Raw genomic sequence first — 15888 nt, 5'->3', positions numbered from 1 at the left:
GTTGGGGCGGTTGCTGCAACGATAGACGTTCGTATACTGGATTTGTTTTTGTATTTTCAGGTGCTCCAATTTGTTGGGAATCCAGGAAGCAACCCACTGTTGCATTATCAACAGTAGAGGCCGAGTACATGGCAATGACCGAAGCCACGAAGGAGGCCATTTATTTGCGACGTTTGCTTGGAGAGCTGGGTGTTCGAAGTCAGGATGCGATCGTTTTATACAACGACAATCAGAGCGCACAAAGGATGGCTAAGAACCCTGTGTTTCACCGTCGCACGAAGCATGTGGACATCCGTCATCATTTCATTCGCAATGCTGTCAAGGATCAGCAAGTAACGACGGAATATTTGCCCACTGGAGAAATGGCCGCCGATGTTTTAACTAAGGCGTTAACCAGCGATAAACATAGGAACAGCGCTAGATTGTTAAATATATATTGATTTGTCGTGGTTAGATTTGCGGATTGAGGGGAGTTGTTAGCGATTACAATCCGCATGTATTAGTTTGTAAGTTCGCGCCGCGCCATTAGTTTAGATCTTCTGCCGCGCCACCTACCGTAGCGTCGGGGACCATTGCGGGTCCCATAGTTCTTGGATTCCGTTTCCGTTCTGTTCGTCAGTTACCGTCATCGCCGCTTGTTCTCTTTATATATCTCCGTATGTTATCCGTATTAATCTCGTCTAAATCTAACAATTCTACATGCAGTTCCAGCAACGCAAGTGTCCGCTGAAAGATTATTTTCAGGATTGAAATTTATATTAAATGATCAACGATCTAGATTAAATAATAACTTTTTAGACGACATTATGGTCGTCCGAACAAATGCAATTTCATAGTTGCAAGTTTATGCGCGAGTGCGTGGGTCGTGTATGTGTGTGTGCGCGCGCGCGCGCGCGCACGTGTGGAAACACAGTATTGTAATTGTGGATTGTATGTGTATGTAATATTGAGATGGGTATTGTAACATTTGAAAGACTAGTAAAAGGGCAATCTATGTTTTCACTATCATTTAATAGTATGTGTGCGTACATTCAATATTGTAAGTGTGTATTGTACAATATGTGTATGTAATATTGTAATATTTTCACTATTATACAGGGTGTCCCGAATTTAAATAGCAAAACTTCAGGAGCGTGTAGACCGAAAAACTAAGACAAAAAGTCTTTTATTATTATTATTGTTATTATTATTATACTTTTAAAGATTTGCTCGTTTTTGCTTCGTTTTGGAGAAAATAGCAAAAAGAGAAACAAAACCAGTTCTCATTTTTGTACTTATTTATTTACATTTAAAAAAATTCTTTTTTATTTACTTTTTTTTTTAATTTTTTACAACAACTCGAGAGAGCAACTGACAACGAGATATTGAATTTTTGCGATTTTCTCCAAAACGAAACAAAAACGAGTAAATCTCTAAAAGACTTTTTGTCTTAGTTTTTCGGTCCCCTACACGCTTCCTGAAGTTTTGCCATTTAAATTCGGGACACCCTGTATAATAGTTATTGTACTTCAATAATTATATTTAATCATTAATTATTATTATTTTTTAATAAATAGTTATATATTAAATGTATTAGTTTCATTAAATTTGTGCATAATATCTAAATATACTACTGTCGTTTTAAATAAATATAAAATAATAATTTCCTTGCGAGTTTTCCACATTTAATCTTCGATATTTCAATCAATCTCCTGTCACATTTTTTTTAAAAGTATCTTTGCTTAAAAAATATATATGTGTAGGATACCAAAATATGTTTAGATGTATTTAGATTATTTTATTTTAATCAAAACGATAAAAAACCAAAAATCAAGAAACATCCAAAACTAAATGAAAAAGGAAAATTGCAATACAAGAAGGATCTCTTTTTTTCATAAACATGCTTATTCGTATATCTCTGAAGTAAACTGTCTAGACTCTAGAGTATCTATCTGATCTTACTACAGTAAATGCTCCTTCGTTGTGAAAAGGTCCCTTTTATGGGACTTTCACTAACACATTTCTGGCATTTCTCTGATTAAAGTGATACCAAACACGATATAATTTGTCCCATATTTACTTTACATATGAAGCATAATTAATAATTTATCATACATTTAACACAAACTATACAAGCATATGTTTAAATAAACAACTTAACATCTTTTTGAAAATTAACGGAGTTACAGCCGTAGGAGCACAGCGCGACGTATGTATCGTGTTTGGTATCATTTTAATCAGAGAAACGCCAGGAATAAGCTATTAAAAGTCCCATATAAACCGATTATGAAAATTAAGAAGTTTGAGAATGTGATTCACTCGAGTCAATGTTGTGGTGTTCACACCGATATACCCGAGCCGACATCGATCGTCGCCGCCCTGCGGAGCGACTCGGCCGACTCGGCGTTGACAGGCAGTGGAGTGGGTAGGCACGTCACAACGATCGCATAGACGATTCTTCACAACGAAGGAGCATTTACTGTAGCAACATAGTATGTAACCCGCTCCGACCGGCTTAATATCCGCCCCGAGCGAGTTAACCCGCTGTCTCTAGGCCCTAAGACCCGTTCTATCCGGGTTAGTCCGCGGTTCGCATCCCAGCTTTGATTTCTGTTTATCTGTATCCTTTCGTTTTTGTTTCAAGAGCGTGTATCGTCGCCAAATAGATGCTCGTGTTCTTTTCAAGACTTGTGCCAGGTCCGTGTATTTTCTTTTCTCATCGAGATTTTCGTTGCGTTCTAAATGATCTAGGATCATTTTATCCTCCTCTGGAAGGAACCTTAATTTACAAAAACATAAAATAAATATAACACACTGTGAAACTTATATTACTAATAATGTTGTACAAGGTGTTCGACTACAGGTGGGAGAAAACTTAAAAAAGGGGTGGTTCTCCATGACAATATATAACGAAAATACAGAATAAAAAATTGCAATTTTTAATTTTTCTTCAACCTGTAGTGAAACACCCTGTATATTTTACCTTCTATGCACACGGTCTGCAAACAAATTTCTAAATCTGTGGTACACACTGTATAACGTCCTGTGTGGAAGTCCGTCTGCTAAGAACTGTACAAATTTGCGTCTCTCTCTTTTACTGCGTATATTTGTTTTATTTCCTACTCGTAAGAGTAGAAATGGTTTCGTTTGCTCAGGATGCCAGTTGTGCATCTATGTAGAGACAATAAAGATTTTTAGATCAATCATAAAAGAATTTTGCTTGACATTTTATTATAAAAATATATGGTAATTATTGCGAAAGGGTCTGCGTACTCCGATTTTGATGAAATTTAAATATGATATAGATTTCGACATTTTTAACAACTTTTTCCTTTTCCAATATAGGGGGTCGCTTTTAGTTTTCGAGATATTTGCAAAAAACTATTACAAATACTGTAGTGAATTTTTCGTATTCCTGCACGCTCCGTGGCAACGTAAGCCTGTCTCGGCGCGGCGTTTTTTTACATTTTGACGCTGTAGAGATGAGAGATAAAACAGGGTGTCACTCTGGTCATACATATACAGGGTGTCCCAAAATTCGTGAAAATCCCGAGAGGGGGTGGTTCCTGAGACCATTTCAAGAGATATTTTCCTTTGCAAAAATGTTATCCGCGGCTTTGTTTAGGAGTTATTAACGAAAAACACGGACCAATCAGAGCGCGACCTAGAAGCGAGTTGCCACAGTCGGCCCGGCGCGCCAACTGTCTATTGGCCGAAATTCGTGAAAATCCCGAGAGGGGGTGGTTCCTGAGACCATTTCAAGAGATATTTTCCTTTGCAAAAATGTTATCCGCGGCTTTGTTTAGGAGTTATTAACGAAAAACACGGACCAATCAGAGCGCGACCTAGAAGCGAGTTGCCACAGTCGGCCCGGCGCGCCAACTGTCTATTGGCCGACTGTGGCAACTCGCTTCTAGGTCGCGCTCTGATTGGTCCGTGTTTTTCGTTAATAACTCCTAAACAAAGCCGCGGATAACATTTTTGCAAAGGAAAATATCTCTTGAAATGGTCTCAGGAACCACCCCCTCTCGGGATTTTCACGAATTCTGGGACACCCTGTATAGAGTGAGCTTTCAATTTTGAAAGACTACTTCTGGATTTTCGTATGCATGGTCGGGCCTTACTTACACAAGTAAGTAAACGCTAACGTCTTAGTACGACAGTAATGGTGTTTTAGAGTTATTTAAATCGAAATATATCGTGTACTACTAACTTTTCGACATACATAGGTTAGTACCTTTTTATAACGGATGTCCTGCATCGATTGATGTATTAAAAAATACCTCATTCCGTTTAAAAAAATGTCGATGACCTTGAAATCTTGTAAAAAAATGGCCTTGAGAAAAAATTTTTACCATCATCAAATTCGCCCCTTGAAACAGTACTACTTTGTTCTGTGGAGATTTTTTGTACGACTAATAACAACCGAGATATTTTGGATGTTCCCATTTAAATGCCCCACCCTGTATGTATGACCACTGTTTTCTGAGTGAGACCCTGATCTCTGTCTCATCTCCACAGCGTCAAAATGTAAACAAACGCCGCACCGGGACAAGCTTACGTTGCCACGGAGCGTGCAGGAATACAAAGAATTCAATACAGTATTAGCGATAATTTTTTGCAAATATCTCGGAAACTAAAAGCGACCCCCTATATTGGAAAAGGAAAAAGTTGTTCAAAATGTGTGTTGCTGCATAACATATTAAAATTTCATCAAAATCGGTGTACGCAGACCCTTTCGCAATAATTACCAAATATATATACAGGGTGTCCCAAAATTCCTGCACTTCCCGGGAATGGGTGCTTCCTGAGGCCATTTAAAGCATTTTCCTTTGCAAAAATGAGCATAAATCCTTCTTCTTAGATCCTTCTGATAGAAGGACAGACAACGTTTTCAAGCGGTTACACATCGACTCTGCGCACCAATCTGCAGGAAAAACTAAACATGTGAATGCCATCAATTCTAGTCTCACAGCGGTCCATCTCGTATCCTGTTTTTCGTCTAACCATCCCGTCGTTTTCCTAAACCTGCTACAGCGTGCATTTCGAATTTCGACACGCATAATGCCCTTCCTAAATTCTTCAGAAAAATCTTGCGGAAAATCAGTATCGTTCGAGCGGCGGTACAGAGAACATCTTCAAAGTCTTGTCAATTCAAAGCTAACGGTTGCTATTAACTGTGGTTTTGATAGTGATATTTAAACTAATCACTAGACTGCGGTTCTTCATGCAAAATGAAAGTTGGCTGCTGCTATTACAAGGGACAGGAGCCAAACAGATATTTGATTCTTACTGTAATCATTTTAACTAGTTGAAAATAATACATTGGTGTTTTTAAATTATTTTAATCCATCTACTGTCTTAAAATGCATATACTCATTTCTGCTACAAATGCATAAAATCCGCGATCGCATTATCTGATTGTTGTGATTTGTGCAGCATTACAAGAGATATGGCAATTAGTGCATAAGTATGTGTTGACAAATGTAAACAGTGATCGTGAGTGTGGAAAAAGTTCGATGCATCTGCGTGAAATAAACCTACGAATTATTTATCGATTCGAAAGTAAAAGTGAAATTCTGGATCGTCGACTTGACCGCGCATCCCTTAGGCCTTAGTATACCAACTATCTACCACCGGCTGTGCAGTTCGTCGACCTGGCTGTACGTCCCTTAGCTATCGGTACTGCCGTATACCTGAAGATATCTGTGCAGTTCGTCACCCAGTGACTCAGTGACACACATTTCGAAGCAGCAAATGCATTCATGGCTGAACAAGTGAGTTTTTAATTCAATCAGTATCTATACTTCTTCTCTCGTTCGGGCAAAATTGCCGATGATGTGGGTCCTCACCGATTCCTATGATCTTGAAATATGTTATAAAACTCGACGTTTTAAATATCTTTTTCCTTTGAAATAGTTGGTGGTCGACTTTTTTTGGAGATATTATTAGCAAGAGGTGTCCGCTATCATGAACACCCATATGAATTTACAAGTTACGTTTTTCACGATTATCTCGTAAACTAAACCCGACCGTCAGAAAGTCTAAAGAGAAATATTGTTCAGAATAATGGTCTTGACAGCATATCCAAAGCTCATCGAAATTGGAGAGGATTCACATCATCGAGAAATTCTTGTTCGTTGCGGTCACGGCGCGGCGCGGCGCGGCACATAGTGGGAACTTCCGACCAAACTCGATTCAAAATCAAAGAACTTTCGATAGAAATGAGGTAGAGCGATGAAAGTTTTTTAAAATTAAAGCTGAAACTTGGCAGAATATACTTGGAGAAAATAGGTAGATTATGGTACGAACGTTTTTTAACCTTGAGAATATTCGTTAAAGTTTCACAATTTCAAGAAAATGTGGTTTCTCCGTTACCACGCCCGAAAAATTTTTTTTAAACATGCTATATATCATTTACCGAAGATTTTTGCACGCCGAATTAAAATCTGGTCTCAAAATTTGTCTACGACCTCAGGATTTTGCAAGAAATCGATTTTTGTGAACAGAACTAACGTAATCATTTTTTCGTTGAAATGATTTGATAACCCACTAGTTTGAAGGTATATTGTATTCTCATATATAAAACACAATAAAATTAAACATAATGAAGTATTTGAACGTTTATTTGACGTATATCACTTGACGAACGATCACCCGACGTATCGCTGCGATTGTCGCTGGCACTCCTTGTAGGCTGTGTGATGGTAATGTAATTTAAAATAGATATCTATTTTACACGATTATATTTTCATTTACACAGGAAGTTAGGTAAGTAGTTAATCTTTTTAACTTATTTCTCTACCTTATTCTTATTTTTATCACCAGAAGTTAAAGAATTCGTTGATGAGAAGTAAGTTAAAAAGATTAAATACTTACCTTACTTCCTGTGTAAATGAAAATATAATCATGGGAAATAGATGTCTAATTTAAATTACATTACAGTCACACAGCCTACAAGGAGTGCCAGCGACAATCGCAACGATAGGTCGGGTGATCGTTCGTCAAGTGATATACGTCAAATAAACGTTCAAATACTTCATTATGTTTAATTTTATTGTGTTTTATATATGAGAATACAATATACCTTCAAACTATGCGACGTACCACCGACGCTCGCCTGCCGGTGCTCTGATTGATCAGTGTTTTTCGTTAATAACTCCTAAACAAAGCCGCATCGGCCATTTTTGCTAACGAAAATGTCGCTTCAAATGACGTCAGGAACCTCTCATTTCCGGTTGTTGAAGGAATTTTGGGACACCCTGTATATAATGGTGTCAAATGACAAACCTCGCAGAATAAGTTCCAATTTTGTTTGATTATTTTATCCTCCGAAGAATCGAAATACCCCTTATGGATACTCGCGTATTCTTCGAACTCGTCCATCTCTTCTTCGGTTGGAGGACGAGATCCTGCGCGTGGCTCCACCGTGTGCTGGGGCGATATAGGGTTGCACAACTTAATTTTTAGGTTTCTCAAGACCTGTAATGATAAAAAGAGCTTGCAATTCTTCGAATCCAAAAGCTTTCACTTGTGCTTTACAGTAAACTATTAATATAGAAATTTATACCGACATACTACAGAGACATCTCAAAGACATCTGAAAGACGCCTGCCGCAAGATATAAATACGTCTAAAAGACGTCTGTAAAGTCATTTTCCCTTATTTTTCTTGTCTTTTACACGTCCTTTTACGTCTTTTATACGTCTTACAATTAGTTACAAAACTGTGCAACTTAAAGACGACATTCAAAAGAATTTTTGTCGTCTTAAAGACGCCTTTTACAGACGTCTAAAAAGTCGCCTAAAAGACGTACGTTTAAGAAACCTATTAGGCATTTTTTGGGCATCTTTAGGTGTCGTTTTAGGGGCCTTCTAGGCTTCTTTTATGCATCTTTTACACGTCTTTGTAGGGGTCTTTCAGGCATCTTTTAAACGTCTTTTTATGCATCTTTCCAGCATCTTTTAAATGTCTTTTTCAGACGCCTAAAATTTTCAAATTTAAGAAAAAGTTATAAATAAATTAGAATCTATATACAGGGTGTTTGGCTACAGGTGGGAGAAAATTTAAGGGGTGGTACTCGACGATAATATAAGACAAAAATTAAGAATAAAAAATTGCGATTTCGGCTTCGTTATTTAGTTATTAACAATTAAAAATCCGCCTAAAATGCTGCAACACTTCTAACAAAAGTGTACGTTGCGTACGTCACACGGGCGCGCGACAGTCTCGTATCAAGTGACAAACGCATGCATACCTTGGTTCTCATTTGGGGCCCCAGCGAGGTGAAAATGTTTAAAAAATCGTTGGACGACATTGAACCTACCTACTCGATAAAATCCACAAGGACATTTCTAATATCCGCCCTATGGAATTATCGAGTAGAAGAGGTCAATGCCCTTTCACTTTTAAATTCTTCTCGCACATATCCACAAATCCTTATCCTGCACTATAATTGTTCATAACACCGTTCTTAGTATACTGGAATAAACGTTCTAGCACTATTTACAATATCATACACACGCACTACGAGTTTACAGAGAGTACAAGTTTACTGAGGGGAATGAGGAGAATGTAAAGGACTGGTAATCCTTTAATGTTGAAACACTGCACGTTATTGAACTTGATTTACGTCGCGAGACTCGCTCACAGACGGAACGGATATCTTGAGGTCGTGTGTGATTTCTGAGAACGGATATCTACGACGCGTGCAAGAAGAATCGTCCATACAAGCTATGTAGCATCTGTATGCACACTGACTCAAGACAGCTGATGAGGTCGATGCCAGATCGATAAAACAAATGAAGATCTACAGCAAACTACCGCCCAAACATCGCGCGTTGCTATACCAATACATTGTCTATCCTGTTTTCATGAATTTCGTGATTCTTTCTCATTCTGTCTGTGACCGCGAAATATCTCATGTGTGTGCATTGACCACATCCACATCAGCTGTCTTGAATTAGTGTGCATACGGATGCTAGCTTGTACGAACGATTCTTCTCGCACGCGTCGAAGATTTCCGTTCGCAGAAATCGCATGACCTCAAAGATATCCGTTCCGTCTGTGAGCGAGTCTCGCGACGTAAATCAAGTTCAATAAAGTGCAGTGTTTCAACATTAAAGGATTACCAGTTCTTTATATTCTCCTGATTCCCCTCAGTAAACTTGTACTCTCTGTAAACTCGTAGTGCGTGTGTATGATATTGTAAGTAGTGCTAGAGCGTTTACTCCAGTATATTAAGTACGGTGTTATGAACAATTATAGTGCAGGATAAGGATTTGTGGATATGTGTGAGAAGAATTTAAAAGTGAAAGGGCATTGACATCTTCTACTCGATAATTCCATAGGGCGGATATTAGAAATGCCCTTGTGGATTTTAACGAGTAGGTAGGTTCAATGTCGTCCAACGATTTTTTAAACATTTTCACCTCGCTGGGGCCCCAAATGAGAACCAAGGTATGCATGCGTTTGTCACTTGATACGAGACTGTCGCGCGCCTGTATGACGTACGCAACGTACACTTTTGTTAGAAGTATTGCAGCATTTTAGGCGGATTTTTAATTGTTTATAAATAAATAACGAAGCCGAAATCGCAATTTTTTTATTCTTCATTTTCGTCTTATATTATCGTCGAGAACCACCCCTTAAATTTTCTACCACCTGTAGCTAAACACCCTGTAGATATATACAATACATATACAGGCTGTCCCACCCGATTTCGACCCCTTGATTTTCTCGCTATTGTTACTCGTAGCAAAAAATGTTTCAGCAGACGCTTGAATGGTATCGCGTGGAGCATATTTTGATGTTATTAGTTTTTTCGTGAGTGGATGCGTAAAGGTCATTTAAAGGTCAACTTTGTTTTTTTAAATGGAATGAGGTATCTTTAACTTCCCGGTTTTATAGGGAAGTTATTGTAATGACCCCGAAAATCGAAAATCGATTTTTTAGCAGATCTTCACGTTTCATGGTCTCTTTGCAGTCATTTTAGACTATTTTCAGCAAAATGTTCGTATGTGTGTGTGTATGTGTGTGTATGTGTGTGCGTATGTATGTTCGTGAGTATGGTATCAAATTTTTCGTTAACGTTTTCTGAAAAAGTAACAAAGCGATCAGAATGATGAATGATGCAATCGATGTGCCACGCTGTAACTTAGAGCTGATTAGATTTTGGTCCACTTTGGTCCAGTAGTTTTTTAGTTTTTTTCGAAAGAAGTTGATTCAACAATGCAATTTATACGAGAGAACGGAAATTTTTTCACCGAAGAAACAAACGTAATTATATAAAAAAATTTTTATCAATTTTTTTAAAATTAAAAAAAATTTTTTTTTATTTTTTTTGTACCTTATGCTAATGTCACCGCTTACAATAATCGAAAATTATCCCAATGCAACAGTGAGTTAATCATCTCTACTGCCGAGGATACATATTCAAAGAATATCGATGAAAGTACAAAAAAAAATTTATATTACCATCTTTAAAAAAACAATCAGTTCAAAACGAATTATTAACTGATATTAAATTGAAAATTAATATAAAATATACGATAATTATTAATGACATTGATGTTGAAGACGGATTAGTTAATGGAGCGCATGCGGAATATTAAAATTTATTATACTTTTCAAGAAAATACTAAAATTCCGTCTATATTGTGGTTAGATTTACAATTGGCCAGAGTAGGAGTGAAAGTAAGAACTCGTTATCGTGATTATACGAAAAATGCAAATATTGATCAAAATTTAACACCAATAATAAAAATATCGAATCAAGTAAATATGTCGAGTGAGGAAAAATATCAAATCACACGTAGTCAATTTCCAGTGGTTCCTGCTGAAGCGATTACGATTCATATAAGTCAGGGACAAACATACGAGAAAGTATGCACTGAGCAGAGTTTCAAAATTGAGCAGTTTATATATTTTGGGACAATTTAAATTAACAGTATCGAAGAAAACCAAGATCAATACTGCAAACCCGGATAATGAGGAGTTGTATCGTTTGCGAAAAACTAATTAAGACAATTTATTTTGCAACATTAGTATGCTATAACAAGGAACCAAGCGAGCAACGAGCCTACGATGTTGGTTTAATGTGACGCCATATAGCAAACATTTTGATAAGTAGAACACTATTGAATTTCCCTGAAAACGTATAATCTTATTAAAACGTACTAAAAATAATGATAATAATATACTGCAACTAACGAATCGGGAAGTTCTTTGTGTGGCTCTTGGAGAGTCACACACCAAATAAAAAACATTAATAGCTGCAGGCCCTACTAGTCATGTGTACCACTAACCCTCTCGCAAGAGCAGTCCTACCCGCGAGCGAGCGAAGCGAGCGAGCAACAATAACCCTCTAGTTTTTATACATCAATCGATGCAGCTGGATATTCGTTATAAAAAAGTAGTAACCTATGTATGTCGAAAAGCTAATAGTTCAGGAGATATTTCAATTTCAATAACTCTAAAATACCATTACTGTCGTACTAAGACGTTAGTGTTTACTTACTTGTGTAACGTCTTAGTACGACAGTAATGGTATTTTAGAGTTATTGAAATTGTAATATCTCCTGAACTATTAGCTTTTCGACATACATAGGTTAGTACAGTAAATTCTCTATAAACGCGAAAATCTTTCAACGATAAACGCGACAAAAATATCCCCTCCAAACTAATACACTGACTCGGCTCGGTATATCGGTGTGAACCACTACTAACGCGACGCGGAGAGTCGCAGTCGTCGGCACAGTTCAAACGCGCCCGTGAGTCATCATAACGTTACACCACAGTCAAACTTCTTCATTTTCCATGATTCTGTTATGGGATTTTCACTACCTTATTTCTGGCATTTTTCTGATTAAAATGATACCAAACACGATATAATTTAAGCAGAATTTAGTGGTTTAATTGACGATGAAAGTTTCGAGCGCTAGGAAGGACAGCGTATGTGAAAGAAAGAGACGCAGAGTCGCAGCGCGCCGGCACAGTTCAAACGCCCGTGAGTCATCATAACGTTACACCAACAGTCAAACTTCTTCATTTTCCATGATTCTGTTATGGGACTTTCACTACCTTATTTCTGGCATTTTTCTGATTAAAATGATACCAAACACGATATAATTTGAAAGAATTCAGTGGTTTAATTGACGGTATGTACATATGTATGAAGTGACTTTAGAACATAAGAGTATGTATAGCGAGTGAAAAAGAAAGAGAAATTGCGATCTCGACGCTAGGCAAAGATTAAAAAACGAGAAAAATTACTTTATAAAATATGCTGAACTGTTTTATATATTTATTATTTAACGTTCGGTTTCGCAAATATAAAGACGCGATGAACTATGACCGATCATGTCGCAAAACCGAACACCGTGTCAAGTCACGCGCGTCGCTCGCTCCATTACAATTTTTTGATAAGAAACCAAACACGATATAATTTAAAAGAATTCAGTGGTTTAATTGACGGTATGTACATATGTATGAAGTGACTTTAGAACATAAGAGTATGTATAGCGAGTGAAAAAGAAAGAGAAATTGCGATCTCGACGCTAGGCAAAGATTAAAAAACGAGAAAAATTACTTTATAAAATATGCTGAACTGTTTTATATTTTTATTATTTAACGTTCGGTTTCGCAAATATAAAGACGCGATGAACTATGACCGATCATGTCGCAAAACCGAACACCGTGTCAAGTCACGCGCGTCGCTCGCTCCATTACAATTTTTTGATAAGAAACAAAATTAAATAAATCTTAAATAAATCTTAAATACATTACTTAAACAGTTCAAAAACTACAAAAAGTGTGTCTTTTCCTGACGGATGCAAACGCTCCAATCCGATAGTTTTCCTTCGATAGTATTTAAACTGTAGAGGTTTAAATGACGATGGACGTTTCGGGCGCAAGGAAGGATAGCGCGTATAGAAAAGAAAGAGACGCGGAGAGTCGAAGTCGCCGGCACAGTTCAAAGGCCCGCGCGTGGTCTCGCTTTACACGCGCTGTCCTTCCCTACGTTCGGCTCGGCCTTTGAAGCTCGAAAAAAGTAGGACCACGATCGAAAAACGAGACAAAATCCCCCCGATGCGTTCGCGTTTATAGAGAATTTACTGTACTTTTTTATAACGAATGTCCAGCTGCATCGATTGATGTATAAAAAAATATCTCATTCCATTTAAAAAAACAAAGTTGAACTTTATATGACCTTTACGCGTCCTCTCACAAAAAAACTAATAACATCAAAATATGCTGCACTCGATACCATTCAAGCCTCTGCTGAAACATTTTTTGCTACGAGTAACAATAGCGAGAAAAAAAATTTGTTACATTATGTAACATAAATATTGTATGTATATTTGAATAAAGTTTTCAACTAGTAATAATCGCACCTCGGTAGAGCCTCATTGGTTACGATATCGCCACTGTGTAAAGCTTGTATATTTGAATATTAAAAACAGGTTGGATGTATATTTAATACTACGTGAATATGTATACAATATTTTGTGCTACTAACCAGATAGCACAGGACGTCTTACAGACGTCGTTTTCTCGTCATTTTTACGCCTTTACGTCTTACGTCTCTAAAAGACGCCCTTTATACGTCCACAACGGCATCTTATTGAGACGTCGTTTTTAAGGTTGAAGGAAGGACCTTTTATACGTCTCATTTCTGCCGTAAAAACGACGTCTCCAAAATGACGCCTTTATGGATGTGTAAAAGCCGTCTCTTCGGAGAAGTCGTTTTTGCGGCAAGAATGAGACGTACAAAAGAGGATTTTTCCCGGACTGAGGAACTTGTAAATATAGAACTGTAAAATAAATCTTTATTTAATATTGAAAGTAAAATGTTTACTTTTAATTTACTTTGAATTCGTGTATGTCACTTAATCGACAGACATTTATATTATAAGAACATTAATCAATTAATTAACGTTAACTAATTAACATTAATTAATTAACGCGTCAGCGTTAGTGGGAAGAGTGGGGGAAGCAAAGGCGGGCCTCGCTGCGCAGCTGGACGAGGGGCGGAAGGGTAAGGGGCCTGGCGAGACTAGAATATGGTAACCATGGTCCCGAGTTCGAATCCCTCCAACTGCATAAAAATTTCTGAATTGTAATAAGGTCTTTTCGAAGACCAATTCCCTCAAACAGTGCATGAAAGTAGTAACATATATACATATAGATTCTAATTTTTTTATAACATTTTCTTACATTTGAAGATTTTATGCGTCTGAAAAAGACGTCTAAAAGATGCCGGAAAAATGCGTGAAAAGTCGCCTAAAAGATGCCCCGAAAGACGCGTAAAAGACGTTTAAAAGATGCCTGAAGGATCTCCAAAAAGATGTGTAAAAGATGTGCATAGATATTTCATAGATAGAATAATAAATATTTCCTAGTGAAAACTACATTGTCAATGTAAGTGACAAGTGAACCTATTTCTTAAGAATTGTAATTTAATAAATAATAAATGTTTCCAAACACATTGAGTAGGTATCTAATTACCTTTTTTTAGTGCCATTCTAACGTTAAGTAATTGCAACTACCCATTACAATTACTTGTAATTGCAACTACCAATTACAATTACTTTTGTAATCGCATTAAAATTACTTGGGAATTGCAAAAATAATATTACAATTATATGTAATTGTAATTGGTAACTGCAATTACAAGCAACTACAATTACAAGCAAGTGCAATTACCAATTACAATTACATGTAATTGAAACGTAATGTAAAAAAAACCGCAAAAACGACGTCTACAAAAAGACGTCTTTATGGACGTATAAAGGGTGTCTTTCAGAGACGTAAAGACGTAAAAAAGACGAGAAAGCGACGTCTGTAAGACGTAATATGCTATCTGGGACGTATCTATTGGGTTGGAACGAAAGTTAGTAGCGTTTGTAAATTAAAATTTAAAGCTAAAATTCAGATATTTATTCAGAGATTTATTCCATCCCATATTTTCCATTCTGTTCTATTAACTCTTGCCATTTTCGAGGTAACTTCTCGTGTTATTGAATAAACATATGAATAAATACCTTAATTTTATCTTCGATTCTTAATTTGAAAACGCTACGAACTTTCTTTCCAACCCAGTATATTACGATAATGAGATAGCAAAGTCCTGAGGCAGTTACAGTAGTGGACAAAAGTTTAAGGACGCTCTAAAAAAGACGATAACTATTTTGTTATTGTACTATACGATTTGCACTTTTTTGGAAGCTAGATCAATGAGTTTACTACAGGATGTGAAAAGTAAATTTTTTCAAAGATTGCAATGAAAAAATACTAAAAGTTGCATTTTCAACTTTTTTATGCGGACCTATATTGAAAATGTAAAAAATTCGTTTTGTCGATCTGTATCAATTTAACATATTCTGAAAATTTCGTCAAAATCGGTCGACGTTGCAATGAACTACATACAAACGTTTAAAGATGGTAAAAATTGCAGATTTCCACGATTTTCGGCCTCTAACTACAATAAATCTAAGGATTCTTAAATCTTTCAATGCCTGTTGTTTTTTTCCCGAACCAATCGATTTCGATGAAACTTTCACAGTGCATATAATTGACACAGACCTACAAAATGTATTTTTTAAATTTTCAACAATTCCGATCAATTGCATTTTGAAAAAATTTCGTTTCACATCCTGTAGTAAACTAATTGCTCTAGCTTTCCAAAAAAGATCAAATCATATAACACAATATTAAAATAATTTTAATTTTCTATTTTTATATTTTATATTTTTATTAATTTTCTCCTGGAGAAAAAGACTCCAGGACGTGTCCTACGAGTTTCAAAATATACACGAATACACATGTTATACATTCATTTTTCAGAATCAAATTATACCAATTTTTTAAAATTCTGCGGGGTGCTCAAGGTACCCCTTTTTATCGAAA

General features: G+C 36.6%; 1 protein-coding gene and 1 non-coding gene across 2 annotated transcripts; both read right to left on the bottom strand.

Moving 5' to 3' along the window:
• Nucleotides 1–2499: 2499 nt before the first annotated feature.
• LOC143220245 (uncharacterized) lies at nucleotides 2500–7461 on the bottom strand (the record flags this gene model as incomplete). The annotated part of the gene is made up of 3 exons (XM_076445934.1): nucleotides 2500–2758; nucleotides 2963–3150; nucleotides 7270–7461. Coding segments are annotated over 3 exons (609 nt in total), but the record flags the coding sequence as incomplete, so codon positions are not given.
• A 5821-nt stretch (nucleotides 7462–13282) lies between these two features.
• Nucleotides 13283–13418, bottom strand: LOC143220247 (U4 spliceosomal RNA). Its single transcript, XR_013011604.1, has one exon. It is a non-coding gene; the product is annotated as a U4 spliceosomal RNA (small nuclear RNA).
• Nucleotides 13419–15888: the final 2470 nt, after the last annotated feature.

This window comes from Lasioglossum baleicum, unplaced genomic scaffold, assembly GCF_051020765.1.
Source record: "Lasioglossum baleicum unplaced genomic scaffold, iyLasBale1 scaffold0531, whole genome shotgun sequence".
NCBI classification, from domain to species: Eukaryota; Metazoa; Arthropoda; class Insecta; order Hymenoptera; family Halictidae; genus Lasioglossum; species Lasioglossum baleicum.
Note: the sequence above shows the minus strand (reverse complement) of the source record. Positions and strands in the feature narration are given on the sequence as shown.